Source organism: Trichoplusia ni, chromosome 11 (genome assembly GCF_003590095.1).
Source record: "Trichoplusia ni isolate ovarian cell line Hi5 chromosome 11, tn1, whole genome shotgun sequence".
In the NCBI taxonomy this organism is placed as follows: domain Eukaryota; kingdom Metazoa; phylum Arthropoda; class Insecta; order Lepidoptera; family Noctuidae; genus Trichoplusia; species Trichoplusia ni.
This window is the reverse complement of record NC_039488.1, coordinates 3,818,694-3,834,461: the sequence shown is the minus strand read 5'-3', so window position 1 is coordinate 3,834,461 and position 15,768 is coordinate 3,818,694. Positions and strand designations below refer to the sequence as shown.

Below are 15,768 nucleotides of genomic sequence, written 5' to 3'. Positions count from 1 at the left end.
ATTTAATTACTTTATAATTATGTGGATATTTTTTGTATCTTTTTTGTTAAGTAGACATTGGTTTTATAATACATACCTATCAAGATTATGTAAATTATATGCGGGAAAATTTTGGTTCAATATTTTGTGTTTCATTGTGCGGAAACTTGGATCTAGATATTTGAATCTGGTATCATCAACCCGCAATGAGCTATCTTTAGTTATATACCTAATAAGAAAATTACTGTATGTGTGCATGTCACCGTAGTTTTCCTAAACGGGCAGGCCAATATGAATGTTTTTTTTTGTATGACCTACAGGGTTTACATTAAAAAATCAGCGCGGATTGAGGTAACTGGACCAACTCTCTATTGCTTCAAAAGTTTCTTATTTTAACGCACAAATGCGTTATAAACATTTGGCTTTGCTTCGCAAAAACACATTGTATGCTGCCACAGTAGGAATAAACATTACAACGAACAATTTCGACTTTCACGCCAAATATTAGTTACACTTCAATATTCTAAGAATTAATTATTACTTCCAAAAGCTTGTATTTAGTTTGGACGAACGCTCTAATAATACTAGTGTTCATATCTAGTGCCTATTTTATGCCTACAGAATGTTAGAATAATCTTGTGTTATTGAAACAATTTAGGGCGGTTCACTTCAATTGAAAGCACAGAGGAACAAAGTTGGTCTTTATGAGAGATATTCAGGCAATGAATTTTACTTTTGAATAAACTCTGTGGTTGATGGGACAGTAGACATGTATGTATGTTTATCTATCTGTATAACATAGGCCTAACTCTTTTAAAACTTCAAGGCTTACCTGAAGCCGTGGAAACGAGATGAAGCTCTATCCATTGAAGTGTTCTGTCTTGCAATCACATTGGTTCAAGGTCCAGGATTTCATAATGGCTGGAGGTTTAATTCTTCCTTCAAATTCTGTAATTACATACTTACCTACCAAGAGTCTATGAAATCTAAATATGTTTTAACGTCGTCAAATTGAAATGTCAAATGAACGCTATAATTAGACCAGCGGTGACTTTGAAATTGTACCTCAGGAAAAATATGTATCTGGATTGATTGCCGTGGTTTCATTGATATCATATGAATCGTCAATTTTTTTATTTGAATAATTAAAAACACCCACAACGAGAATGCAAAGCTCGCGCGGCATCGGTACTTTCGCTTATCGATAACATATCACCAGTAAAGTGGTGATAAGATAAATAATTTTAATATTAAACTTGTAATAGCTTGGTCCACCTGTTCTGTTTTATCATTTGTTCTGATGTTATGAACGTGAAATTGGCTTGTAAGCGCTACACCATTTAACCAGCTGCCTTTCAGTCGCTTTTTTACGCGGAGCCCGCAAAACAATTTGGCAATATGTCTAGCATCTGAAACATTAGCAATATTTAATTGGACCTCCGAGCATTAAAAAAAAACTAATAGCAAATTAAAAAGTAATTAAATGTTGCATTTAATTATGTCTTTAATTAGATGGATTTACCTTTCTCTGTGCCCGTATTTCAATTAATTAAGTAAGTGTCTAAGCCGAATTTAATAAATTAAGATGACGTGAATTAAATAGTGTTCTTTACTTAATAAGCAATCTATCTTCTTCTAATATATAAAATTCCCGTGTCACGATGTTAGTTACCGTACTCCTCCGAAACGGTTCGAGCGATTTTTATGAAATTTTGTATACATATTGGATAGGTCTGAGGATAGAACAACATCTATTTTTCATACCCCTAAGTGATAAGGGTTGCTCACACAAAAAAAAATTGTTTTTATTTTTTTATAATGTGGCATTAAAAAATACATATAATTAGAAAAAAAAATCGGCAAAGCAACGTTTGCTGGGTCAGCTAGTTAATGAATAATAGAAGGATTTAATTTTAATCAAAATTCGATTTAGATTTTAGTGAAAGTTAGGGTGAAATAACAGGAGTTGGGATAGTTTAGTCTAGTGTAAACTGAGTATAAGTCGCTTCTACCAGTTTTAATTACTTTTCGTCTATATTTTAGGACGTAAGGGAATAAGGGATTTAACTTCCATAAATTATTATAATCATAGAACTTCTAGTGTAGGAGAACTAAGATATATAAATTTATTTATAAGTCGTTGATTTGTAGCATTATATTTTTGCAAATTTTGCACGCTTGTTATAATGATTACCAGCAGTGCTCCTTTGGAGGTCACATATACAACAAATTCTATTCAAAACATTCGAGTAGTTTAGGCCAGAAAACGGCCTGCGTCTGTATAGAAAAAAAATAAAAACCCGTCCAAATTGGTTTACCTTTTTAGGAGTTGCGGTGCCACAGAAATATAAAGCGCGATTCTTAACAACTGTCTTGGAAAAAGGCTAATGATCGGAAATGGCTGGCCCGATTATGGCAGAACATGATTTAGAAGCATCGTTAGAAAATTGTCCTTCAAATAAAAAAAGATCCGAATCAGTTTAGCGCTACGGTACTACAGAGAGACATACACATGGTGGCCAAACTTTTTCTTCTTTTTGCGTCGCATCTAACAAGAATTTAGCAAAACACTGTATAACCTCAAAGTTTAATAGGGTAACGTAAAATGATACTCTTACGAGGGCTAATTGACTCGCAACGGAATAATAACCGTGACCTGGGGTCATTGTCTCGGATAAAAACCAACCCTGAAGACTTATGTACTTGGATAAATATCTGTTACGAATGGAGTATTAAGTTTCAGATGTAATATATTGTCTGTGAATAAGTGGAAAAGAGATAGAGCTCTACAATGCGTATGGCGTCATCTTCCTTTTACAACTCCATCAGTTTTACTCTAATCGTTCTTGGTAGCATGCTTGTCATGGGAATTGACAAGAAACCTGTTAATCTGGTGGTTAGTGGCTCTGACTGTTATACCGGATTTCGTGGCTTTCGTCGGTTTGATTCCCACCCAAGACAAATATTTTTGTGATGCGCCGTTGTTCCATGTCTGAGTGCAATTAATCTTAATTATGTTTGTATTTAGAAATATACAAACATGTTTATTAGTTGTCTTGTACTCATAATACAAGTATGTTTAGTAAAGACCAGATGGCGTTGTGCGAAAGTTGTGGAATATATCTTAAAATAAGGGGGTCTTTGCAATAAAAAATAATTTTAAATACCATTGCAAATAAATATTATAGTCAATAGACGATATTTATTTTTATGTATGTGTGCGTAGGTGATCAAAATCACTAAGAAACATCGCAAACATAAATCAGTTGATCGTAAAACATTTATGTTACAAAGAAAAACCCACATCACAGCTTGATCGTGTTAATGACATAAACTTAATAGATTTGTTTAGCTCGAGGTTCTGTGATGTATTTTCACCAAAAATCAAAACAAACTGAGGTAAAATTTTGATAACTAACAAATTGATCCAATGATCCTTTTCCGTATGAGAAAAAGCTTGTCTTCAGTGTTTTACTAAAAGTGTTTAATAAATAAGTACCGATTTCTTATTAAAATTTTTAAATGTTACAAATGTACTGGAAAGCATTTTGATTCCCTCCATCCTTCGCCGCATCTTGTTAAGAAAAAGAAGCAGTCTTTATTTAATTTTAAAATAAGCTAAGATAGACAGACAATATGAATGCGAGGAGCCGGTTAAAAGAAATGAGATAATAGATAATGATAATCTTGTAATGTCTTTTTGTTATTTTTCGTTTCTCGAGGTGCGTAGCACGACTTAGGTCGGCGTAGCTCAGCGAAGCTCCAAAAGTCGATATTGCGGAAATCGCGATGTTTTAACGTTTTCCGTAGATTCAAACATAGCATAGCTCGGAATAGTTTCTATCGCGGTGATCTGTGAGTTTTGTTATTATTTGTTTCTCTTTTCGTGTAGCGCGACTTAAGTCAGCGAAGCTTCAAAAGTCGTATAGCGGTGATCTGTGAGTTTTGTTATTATTCGTTTCTCGAGGCGTGTAGCGCGACTTAAGTCAGCGAAGCTTCAAAAGTCGATAATGATTTTTAATGGCTTGGTAATCGAAAAAGTTCTTAACTTATTTTGATAATATTTTTTTTGCTAGGAAAATGAGACATCAAATTCCAGTTGTAGTATTAAGGTACTAGATCTCAGTCATTGCAATCCTGCTAAAAATGTTTTTTTGTGTCGTTTTTTTATGTACCTTAAAATAAATATAAACGTTTGTGTGATGTTCCGTAAAATAACCAGTTTCTACGAGATTTATTGATAGGTATTTTGGAAAGTCTTTACGGCTTGCCTATAACATGGTTCACAAGACAAGTGATTGATTTGTAGCCTAATGTTGTTTTAACGACCTTCGGTGTTTCTCAAACATACGCCAAACTTTAACGTTTAATGTCAAGATGCGTTCTTTTATAACAAGTTAATAGGTAAAAATACACTGTGAAAAGATATTCCTAAGCAGTTCTTATAAACATAAATGTATATAAATAGATACTAGTTGTTGCTTGTGGTAAATTAATAAAAATGCAATAAAATAATATTGCCACTATAAATTGAGATGTAGGCCCATCTTCCAAGTTTGATCAAGCTGCACACGGTGTGTAAATTTGATTGAAATCGGGAAATTAGATAAAGAGTCCATCGGGGACAAACAAAGTGCATACAATGCATATATACCTACCTAGTTTTGGTCAAGCCTATATTATCTTTAAAAAATTTGACACTAAGTGTTTTATTAATATATATTTTTTTCAACAGAAACTCGTGGTCCATGGATTGGAAGCACTTTGGGAGATACCACCAGAAGTGGTGGTCGAAATGCAAGCACTACGAGAGATGGATTTACGGGGAAACATGCTGAGACACATAAAGTCACCATTGTTGACCAAACTGAATAAATTGGAACGTATCTACTTAGCAGGTAATTATTCTGAGTCTCTGAACGTATAACAGAATTTTTGGATGGGTTGTCTGTTCTCTGAAGCGAAGCGCAGCTGCAGAGCGAGGAAACTGAGGGATGATCGAAACTGGGCCCCGATTCTGCTATTTACAATGGCCGGTGAATGACTGGCAATTGAATTAAATTCGCACTATTTGTATTATTCTAAGCATTTGTTTAATAATAGGTTTTTATTTTTCATAATAGGTTAGGTTAGGTTAGGATACACATTGTCGAAGCCTGGATTGCTCCAAGAGCTGTGTCCTCGGATGTCAATGAAGAGGCCCTTTGGCTCCGACACGCAATGTCGCGAATATGTGATGCGGCTATGCCCCGGTCCAGACCACTTCCACCGAGACGCCAGGTTTATTGGTGGTCTCAAGAGTTATCGAATTTGCGTTCGGCGTGCATAATAAAGAGGCGCGAGTATACTCGACAACGTAGAAGGAGAACCACTGATCGTGACCTTGAGGCTCGATTATATGAAAATTACCGCGAGGCGAAGATAGCCCTTCAAGCAGCCATTGGTCAGGCAAAGGATGCGGCTAGGAAGGAATTGCTGGCGTCGCTTGATCTGAATCCCTGGGGTCGTCCGTATCGTATGGTGCGTGGAAAGCTTCGGTCGTGGGCTCCTCCAATCACGCAGACGCTCGAGCCCCAATTCCTGGAGCGAGTGATCACTGCCCTTTTCCCAACTAGGTCCATTCACGTATCTCCTCTGATGTGTTCTCATAATGACCTTATTAATGACTCTGGCTCGATTGCGCCTGAGATAACCTGTGCAGAGCTTACTGCAGCTGAGGCGCGACTGAAAAAAAAGAGTACCGCTCCTGGCCCCGATGGAGTGCCTGGCCGAGTGCTGGCAATAGCACTTGGGACTCTGAGGCCACGAGTACGGAGATTGTTCGACGCGTGCCTGCAACGAGGTGAATTTCCGCAGCTGTGGAAAGAGGGTAAGCTGGTGTTACTTCGCAAAGATGGGCGACCCGTAGACTCTCCATCTGCGTACCGACCTATAGTGTTGCTGGATGAGATTGGGAAACTCTTTGAGCGGATTATCGCCGCTCGCCTTGTTGAGCACTTATCGAGAGTAGGACCCGATCTTTCCGATAACCAGTTTGGATTTCGAAAGAATCGCTCCACGATTGACGCTATCCAGCGTATAAAAGCACTTTCGGACGAGGCAGTATCGAGCGGTGGAGTGTTGTTGGCAGTGTCGTTAGATATAGTCAATGCTTTCAATACTCTACCGTGGAGTATCATTAAAGAAGCTCTCCTTTATCACGAAGTGCCTGCGTACCTCCGTCGTATAATAGCGGCGTACCTAGAAGGAAGAGCAGTATTATACGAAAGTAGAAGTGGACGTTCTTCACGGCAGATGTCCTGTGGAGTTCCTCAGGGTTCGGTGCTTGGTCCACTGCTATGGAATATAGGGTATGACTGGGTTTTGCGATGTCCTACTCTTCCAGGAGTAAGTGTAAACTGTTACGCTGATGATACACTTGTATTGTCGAAGGGTGTATCATTCCGTGAGGTGGTACATCTTGCAACGGCAGGAGTAGCACAGATTGTAAATCGCATTAAAATGCTGGGTCTGGACGTGGCTTTAGAGAAGTCAGAAGCCTTGGTCTTTCATGGACCCCGAAAGGCTCCTCCAGCAGGGTCCCACATCCTTGTGAGTGGGGTCAGAATAGAAATAGGTCGCACTATGCGACACCTGGGGCTAGTGCTCGATAGCAGGTGGACTTTCGACTCCCACTTTCAGCAGTTGGGACCCCGGGTTATGAAGACAGCGGCTGCTCTTGGACGGCTTCTACCCAACTTGGGTGGCCCAGGAACAAGTTGTCGTAGGCTTTTCTTGGGCGTGGTGCGTTCTATGGCACTATACGGGGCTCCCATTTGGGCGGAATGTATTACTTCGCGGGGTGCGGCTTTGCTCAGTCGACCGCAGAGAGCGTTAGCTATCCGCCTCATTCGTGGATACCGCACAGTATCTTGCGAAGCCGCGTGCCTTTTGGCAGGAACCCTCCCGTGGGACCTAGAATCTAGGGTCCTTTCTAGCGCCTATGAGTGGCGTAAGGAGCACCTTAGCTATGGTGAAAGACCTTCTCAGCAGGCTATCAAGGTCTTAATGAGGGAACTCCACGATGCCTTTTTGGACGTGTGGTCGGCTAGGCTGACATGTCCCGGAGCTGGTCTTAGGACCGTAGAAGCTATTCGACCTGCACTCCGGGAGTGGTACTACAGACAACACGGGTCCCTGACGTTTCGGATGACACAGGTACTGACCGGGCATGGATGCTTTGGAAGGTACCTGTTTCGAATACCACAAAAAGAGCCAACCCCCGGTTGTCACCACTGTAGCAGCAGCGAGGACACGGCGCAGCACACCCTCGAGCAATGTCCTGCTTGGGCTGAGCAGCGTCGGGCACTTGCTGTTACCATTGGTCAGGATATGTCGCTCTCAGCCGTAGTTGCCTCTATGAGTTCGAGCGAAGATTCTTGGCGCGCCGTCATGGATTTTTGCGAAGAAGTGATGGCGCTCAAAGAGAGCGCAGAGAGAACACGGGAGAGAAGTGACAATCCTCTACGCGCACGACGAGCAAGGGGCAGAAGAAGGGCACAATTTGCCCTTCTCCAGCCACCATGATTAGCCTCGGACAGCAGTCTTGGGGAAGATTGCTGTACTGTACCTAGGCAAGGACGGCGCGCGCGATGCTTCAGCGCGCCTCTTAAAGCGATGAGGAAGACACTGCTCTTCCTCTCAATGATGATGCAGCTCTTTTAGGAGCTCCCATGTCGGGGTTCGCGGTAGACTGCGAAAGCGTTCCCGCTTGGCCCCCGACTAAAGGAAGCGGGAAGCATTCCAGTGGTTTTAGCCGGTAGGAGTCCGGCACACCCCTTCGCCTTCCCCAGGGCGAAGGATGTCCATGAGGATTTCCACTGGACAAAAAAAAAAAAAAAAAAAAGGTTAGGATACACATTATTTTGCTGTCCGCCCGCAAAGAAGGGTAAAGTGCAGGCACCGGTGGGGCCTGCCGTTGCTGCCGCTACTGAAACCCCAGTTCCAGTGCCGGCCATCGAGGGGAATACGATGCTCACCGACTAATGGCTGGTCGTCGACGACATCGCTTTCTCCAAGCGAACATCAACCACTGCAGAGCGGCTCAAGACCTGCTGGTCCAAACCTTTGCAGAGTGGTTGATGGACGTGGCGGTTGTAGCCGAGCCATACTCCGTCCCTGGCAGCTGGCTGGGAGACGACAACGGCTCGGTTGCTTTGCTGACGCGGTCTTCCACGGACTCCCCTCCCCTTTCGCTCTTAGAGAGGGGACAAGGATACGTGGCCGCTGCGTGGGGAGACATAGCTCTAATAGGGGTATATTTCTCCCCAAACCGCCCTCTTGCGGACCTCGAGAGCTTTCTCGAGGTCCTCGCCAGGGTGGCAGACAGGGTGGCGCAGAGCTGGGTGTTGGTCGTGGGTGATTTCAACGCCAAGTCGGTGTTATGGGGAAGCCGGACCACTGATGCCCGAGGGCGGGAGGTGGAGACGTGGTCCATCTCGACCGGTCTGTCCCTCCTAAATAGAGGGTCAGTACAGACCTGCGTGCGGCGGCAGGGGGGCTCCATTGTGGACCTCGCCTTTGCCTCCCCCTCTTTGGCGGCCTGTGTGGTAGACTGGAGGGTGGAGCTGGTGGAGACGCTGTCGGACCACCGATACGTGCGGTTCGATGTCTCCGTCCAGGGCTCCCAGGAGGCTCGTACGGGTCGGTCCCATTTCCCGCGCTGGGCGTTATCCCGCCTGGACCGCGTGGCTGCAACGGAAGCGGCCTTTGTTCAGGATTGGCTGTCGCCTCCAGTTGACAACCGGGATGTGGACACCACAGCGGTCCAACTAAGGAACTCCCTTACTGAGGTGTGCAACTCTAGCATGCCTCGGTCTCACCGTCCGCCTCCTCGGCGTGCCGTTTACTGGTGGTCCGAGGAGCTGGGAAGATTACGGGCCGCCTGTGTAGTGGCCAGGCGAGCCTACACAAGGAGCCGGCGCCGGCGCTTCCGTAACCTGGAAAACGAGGGCCGCCTCTATGCGGTCTACATGGAGACCAAGGCGACCTTAATATCGAGGATGGGCGCAGCCCAGGATCGCGCAAGGGCGGAGATGTTGGAGGGTCTGGACAATGACCCCTTTGGGAGGCCGTACAAGGCGGCACGTAACAAACTGCGCCCGTATGGTCCTCCGATTGCCGAGACCCTCGACCCGACATTGTTGGACGGGGTGGTCCAGTCCCTGTTTCCGCGCAGGGAAAACTTCACCCCACCCGTGATGAACGTCCCGCGGGCTGCGGCTCCGTCAGCCGAGGCGGTCCCTCCAGTCACGGAGGAGGAAGTGGAGAAGGCAGTCTTCTGCCTCCGGGGGAAAAAGACGGCCCCTGGTCCGGACGGCGTCCCCGCAAGAGTTGTGGCCATCGCCGCCTCCCAGATGGGAGAAAGGCTTCGGGACCTCTTCAGTGCGTGTTTGACGTGTGAAAGGTTCCCAAAGACATGGAAGGAGGGTCAATTGTGCCTTCTTCGGAAGGAAGGGCGGCCAGTGGAATCCCCATCGGCATACCGACCCATCGTCTTACTGGATGAGGTCGGTAAAATGTTCGAAAGGATAATCGCCACCCGTGTCAACATGCACTTGCGCACAATTGGCCCGGACCTAGCGGACGCTCAGTTCGGTTTTCGAGCTGAGCGTTCTACAGTCGATGCCCTGTCCCGCCTCAAGGGTCAAGTGAGAGAGGCGATGGATGCTGGGGATGGGTTGCTGGCTGTGTCATTCGACATAGCTAACGCTTTCAACTCCCTTCCCCACTCCACCATACTAGAGGCGCTCCGCTTCCACGGCGTGCCTTCGTACTTGCGGGGTCTCTTGGCGGACTACCTTCGGGACCGCACAGTCGTCCTGGTGGACAAAGCGGGACGGATCCGACGGTACGGCGTCGAGTCCGGTGTTCCGCAGGGTTCTGTTCTAGGGCCACTAATGTGGAACATCGGATTCGACTGGCTCTTGCGGGGCAACCTCCCCCGTGGCACGTCTGTCATCTGCTATGCAGACGACACCCTTTTGACTGCCCGGGGAAGAAATTTTGGAGAGGCAGCCAGCTTGGCCTCGGCGGGGGGTTCGCTAGTGGTCGACCGCATCTCCCGCTTAGGGCTGACGGTCGCGCTGCACAAGACCGAGGCAGTGTTCTTCCATGGGCCTCGGCAGCGCCAACCACCTGACCCTCATATCCATGTCGCGGGTGTCCGCATTGGGGTGCAGGCCCAGATAAAATACCTGGGTCTAGTGCTCGACAGCAGGTGGCGCTTCAGTGCACACCTCAGTGGGCTGTCGACGCGCTTGCTGAAGACAGCGGGTGCCCTCTCATGGCTCCTCCCGAACATCGGGAGGCCCGGCGAAAAATGCCGACGTCTATACGCCGGCATACTCAAAAGTATGGCCCTTTACGGGGCCCCCATCTGGGCGGACTCACTGTGCAGACGGGAAAACGCTGCTGCTGTGCGCAGGCCACAAAGGGCCATTGCACAGCGGGTCGCAAGGGCCTATCGCACAGTGGGTTTCGCGGCGGCGTGCGCTCTGGCGGGAACCCCTCCTTGGGAGCTCGAGGCTTGGGTGCTCGCTAGGGTGTACGACTGGACGGCGGGGCAGAGGGCGCTCAACCAGCGCCCCGATCCGATAGAACGCGAGGAAGTGCGTGAGGAGGCGAGGGAGGCAATAACTCAGCACTGGGCCGATGATCTCGCCTCTGCAACGTTCGGCCGCCGGACGCTAGACGCCATCGGGCCCCTCCTCAAGGATTGGCTCGATCGGCGACATGGTTGCCTCTCCCTGCGTCTGGTGCAGGTGTTGTCCGGGCATGGTTGTTTCGGATCTTACCTGCACCGGATTGGGAGGGAGGAGACTCCGCAGTGCCACCACTGCGAAGCCGCGGTGGACACGGCCGAGCACACCTTGGAGGTGTGTCCATCGTGGGACGCACCCCGCCGCACCCTGATGGCAGCGGTCGGAGACGACCTCTCACTCCCCAGCGTGATTGCTGCCATGCTAGGGAGTGCGGAGGCATGGGAAGCGGTAGCCTCCTTCTGTGAGGTCGTCATGTCACAAAAGGAGGCAGCGGAGCGCATGCGGGAGGACGACCCTCTCGCGGCGCCGTTCCGCAGACGAAGAAGGGGCGGAAGACGGAGAGCACAGCGCCCGTCCTCATCTGCCCCAGGGGGTGATCAGCGGGCGACAGGCGCGGGGGCGCCACTGCCTGCATCACAACTATCACCCCCCATGCTCCGGCCATTATAAAGAACCCTCCCCTCTGGGGGGGAGCTTGAGGGGCTTGCCGCAAGGCAGGCAGTCGCCGGTGGGGGACTGGACGACATGGACTCCCAGGCCCCCTCCACTCAGGCGAGGTCGGAGTGCCGCTGGGTCTTTTTAGTGGGTATACCGGGAACGTCGTTTACCGGGGAGTCCCACATACCCCTCTCTCGCCCCCCGGCGGGAAGGGGATGCGTAATAGCATTTTTTCCCAGGGAAAAAAAAAAAAAAAAAAAAAAAAAAAGGATACACATTATTTATTATTTATATACCTCAAATGAATAATAAAGGATGACCTGTCAATGACCTGGATCTGAATAAATTAACATTATGACGAGACCCTATACTCCTTACCAATCACAACCTACAACCCATGTCTAGGGGTGAACCACATTGAACGATGACGTCATAATAAGTAAATATGATGCAATAGTAAGAGAATAAAAGACAACTGCGGCCCGACGCCATCACGGATGGCTGATCGGCCGCCAGAGTATAGAGGTGGATTTGCTTTACCGGGTTATAAATATTGGAGCCCGGAAACTCATTAAATACAGGTTTACCCGTAAAAGCGTTGAAGCATATCAAAATATCAAATAATAGATAACCCGGTCAAGATATGAATTAAACAATAAAGTAAATATGAAATTTACAAACAATGGTTAACCTATAGGTCGAGACATGAAATAATTATAAAATAATAAAGAAAGTTTCAATAACCAGTGACCGAGTAGTATATAAGGGGTCGACGCGACAGAAAATGTAAAGTAATGTCTAGTAAGCGCAACTACCTGTCATCATAACCTCCACGGACCTGAGTGAGTTGTTGTCAACCATATCCTGTTGTACATTTCAAATTTTTAAAACAAAATGCAGTCTCTATGAAGAAAGTGAAGCGGAATTCGGACGGGGAAACAAACTCACAAAAACGAGAAACTCCCCCCACCCGCTCACCTCGACAACAGATCCCTCCACCTCAGATAGACCAAGGAAAAAAAGCCGAAGGAAAATTGGGGGAAATTTAGGAGGGAAGAAATGCAGAATTATGTCCTGGACCAGATGGGATTATCGAATCTAAGGACGCAAGCGGATATAGAATCAGATGGCGAAACGGACGTTGTAGAAAGTATTCCCACGGGGGAGGAAATTGCGACAGAATTGACGATGGTCTTGAAGGTCTGGAACAGAGAATATGTGCAGTCAATAAGTATACAACAAGCGATGAAGGTAATCTTGAAAAGCTTTATAAGGGACCTTATAAGCTCATCACTATCCATTATAGATCAAGAAGACCACATTGGCCGACCTCATACACTTCAGTAGTAATTAACAATGGGGAATTAACTCTAAATTGGGAAGATTTATTCGACGAGGAGCCATCAAAAATAAATCAGTTGACTGCCTCGCTTGTGTACGCGAGTATCTTTATTCCTTCAATGGTCGTCAAGTACTACAAGACATTCTCGGCGAGGAACATATTGGAGCTTGTCAGTGCGCCGATCATAAATGTAGAATGGTCAGCCAAAATCAATGGAATAAACAAACATACGAAACTGATTGTATCGAAGGGAGATACAATATTTCTATATGAAGGCTTCTCATTACAAAAAGAACTCGACGGATTGGTGGGTCCAGCTGTTCAAGCCAACGACGGTCAGGAAGGAGTGCCCGGACATCAAGTTCCAAGCAAAAAAAGGAAATTTTTGATTGGTTGGAAAAACGGTAACAACGACAATGACTACCGAGAAAATCAGTCAATTGATAGTAGAAATACAGATATTATTGTGCTTTTATGCGCAAGAGGTGCTTTCATAGAATCTGAGGCTATGGGAGTATTTGCAAAGTCAGATAAAGGGATTAACCTGAAACACTACAATGAAAAAATCTACATTGCAAGAGTTTTGGTATTTCAAGAATCGTTAAAGCAGAGATTTCAACCAGCGAAATGAAAATTTGAATTAGAGAATGAAACTTTAATACACAGCGATATACAAGAAGAACATAAAATGATGTTGAAGGAAATATTAACAAGAAACAAAATCGATTTGAAAGAATTCTTCATAAACACGTATAGACACTACAAGAGGAAGTGAAAAGAAAAACAACTTATTTTTCCTTGGCCCCCCGTCAACTGGAAAGACTTATAATGAATAGTCTAGTGGAATGTCATTATAATTCTTCTAGACTGACTGGATTGATAAGCAATTCCAGTTTCAACTTTAGTGGTTTGCTGAATACTAATGCTTGCCTTATGGATGAGTGTAAACTGACGGATAATCAGTTTGAATAGTGGAAGCTATTAGCACGGGTCTAGGGGATAGGGATAGTTTCACATATAATCCAATGCCATTCATTCATCGGCCGTGGTAAATAGCAGAATCGGGGCTCTGGACCAGAGCAAAGATTACGTGCAATTCAATTGGTTAATAATTATCTATTGCTCTGCCACGCAATCCTGCTTCACCTTAGACAGGCGGAGTTAATTGATATTACCAGACTTGAAAACTCTGATTACACACACAGTATTGACCATACACACAATAACGTTAGTTTGATAAATCTTTTACCAAAAATAAGTTGCCAGAATTTCATTCGCAGCCATTCAAAAATAAAATCTTCTTAAAAACAAAGGATTGTTTTCATCAATTAACACTTATTTACCAACGCTCTCTTTCTTTTATCTGGCATGCGGGATACTCGTTAAAGGTTTTTGCGGCATTTGAAAATGTATTTTAAATTTTAGTTACTTTGGACGAGGTGCTCGTGGCCAAGCTACGTATCTGCTAGTTGATCGATCACAGATTAAGCTATGGTTCACTCGGTCGGTCCTTAGATTTGATACCATCTATTTTACCTATAACGAATTCGTCCGTGTTTCGGAAGACACCTCAAATTGCGTGTCCCGGCTGTTAGCTCTACATCGTTACCGGTAGTTAGAAGCTAGAAAGTCTAACAACCAGTCTTAGTCACGGGTATTACCTTACCCTGGTTACTGGCAAGGTCAGATAGGAAGTCTCTTCTTGTAAAACACCAATAATTAGCTGCATCCGGATTTTAAGCCAGGCCAATCCCATCATAGTTGTGAAAGGCTGGGATGATGATGATCTAGAAAATTCGCTAGACATTCTCTTACATTAGTTTTCAATCACTAGTTACTGCACCAGTTTTACAAAGTTTATTCTACTTAAACTTTGGCAGAGTTAGACTGATTGTTTTCTCAGGCGTAGAGCCTTTTTAAACAAACAGCGATTTATCCACTAAGGAATAAGTTCGACCGATCACTTCTTCAATAAGTGCCACTCCAATTACTGAACGTTGGCTGCCAGCTATTGGACTATTGTTTGCAAGCTCAATTTTTCTGCTAGGCAGAAACACCTGGTCATAGGAGCCTTCCGTAAAATTGTTATTTTAACCAAAGTTAACGGTGTGTACGGCATCCCTTCCGCAGCTGAAGCACTACAGTTTTGTTTAAAGAGCTGGTTGTAGGGTTTTATATTGTGCGTAATATACCTCAAATTGTTCGAACGACAATATTAAACTTCGACGTCGCAGCTAACGTAATTGCGTGTTTGTGTGTTTGTATAGATACATATTTTTTCTCTTATCGCGTAAACAACAAATAAAGATGACACAAGTTAAAATCTCGTGTGACCTCACTTATCTGTTTACCGACAAGCGACGTTACATTAACTTCCGATTATTTTACCATATTTGAAACTTAATTTTTATTATTTAATAAAATAAAATTCCTTTTTAATACGGGTTTCTTCTCTAAAAAATCCCATTCTGACTGCTGGGGAACATTGACCGTTTTCTGATGGATTGGTACAGAATGATTGCAGAGATTACATCCGCTTATCACATTAAGATAGTAACCTTATCTAAGCAAAAACGATGTGATATAATCCGATAGGAAACATACACATCTATTAACTAATAGATACTGTTGGTATTCGAATCAGTTTATTGGGGTATGACGTCAGAAATAATAATTTGCTTTATTTGTGGATTTTCAGCTTGTCGACTCGTTTTTATTCATTTTTCCTTAATGGTGGTTAGTGGCACATTATAAAATACCATGTCTTGTTCATATTCTGTTTATAGCTACGGACCTGTATACAATTTTAAAGTATGATTTTGGGAAAATAAAAATGCCTTCCCACCACATGAGTGCTAGGCTCAGACCTGCTTGGCATACTTAAAAAAAAAATCCATAATCCATAATATAAGTCATATCGATGAGCGATTTGCAATATATATAGGTATTAAAAAAAAAATGAAGTTATTCACGAAGAAATCGATCAGAAACAGTTCACGGACCAATAAAACAAAACAATGTTCTTAAAATTTGATAAAATTTGTCGTAATTGTTATTTAAATTAATGTATTAGAAAATATTAGCCAAAGTATTGAATCAATTCTAACAATAGTTCGTTTTATAAACGTAACTTATTTTTACATCAATATACATATAACTTGATAGATTTCTTTCGAAGTTCCAATATTAGAACTTAATATCACCTGT

The 15,768-nt window shown here is 44.4% G+C and overlaps 1 protein-coding gene across 1 annotated transcript in view; it reads left to right on the top strand.

Moving 5' to 3' along the window:
* The window catches only part of LOC113498488 (protein singed wings 2), a 43,824-nt gene that overhangs the window by 11,227 nt on the left and 16,829 nt on the right, over window positions 1-15,768 (top strand). The window contains exon 4 of the mRNA XM_026878498.1: window positions 4,715-4,877. Within this exon, the coding sequence (XP_026734299.1) occupies window positions 4,715-4,877 (163 nt within the window). The remainder of the gene's footprint in view (window positions 1-4,714; window positions 4,878-15,768) is intronic.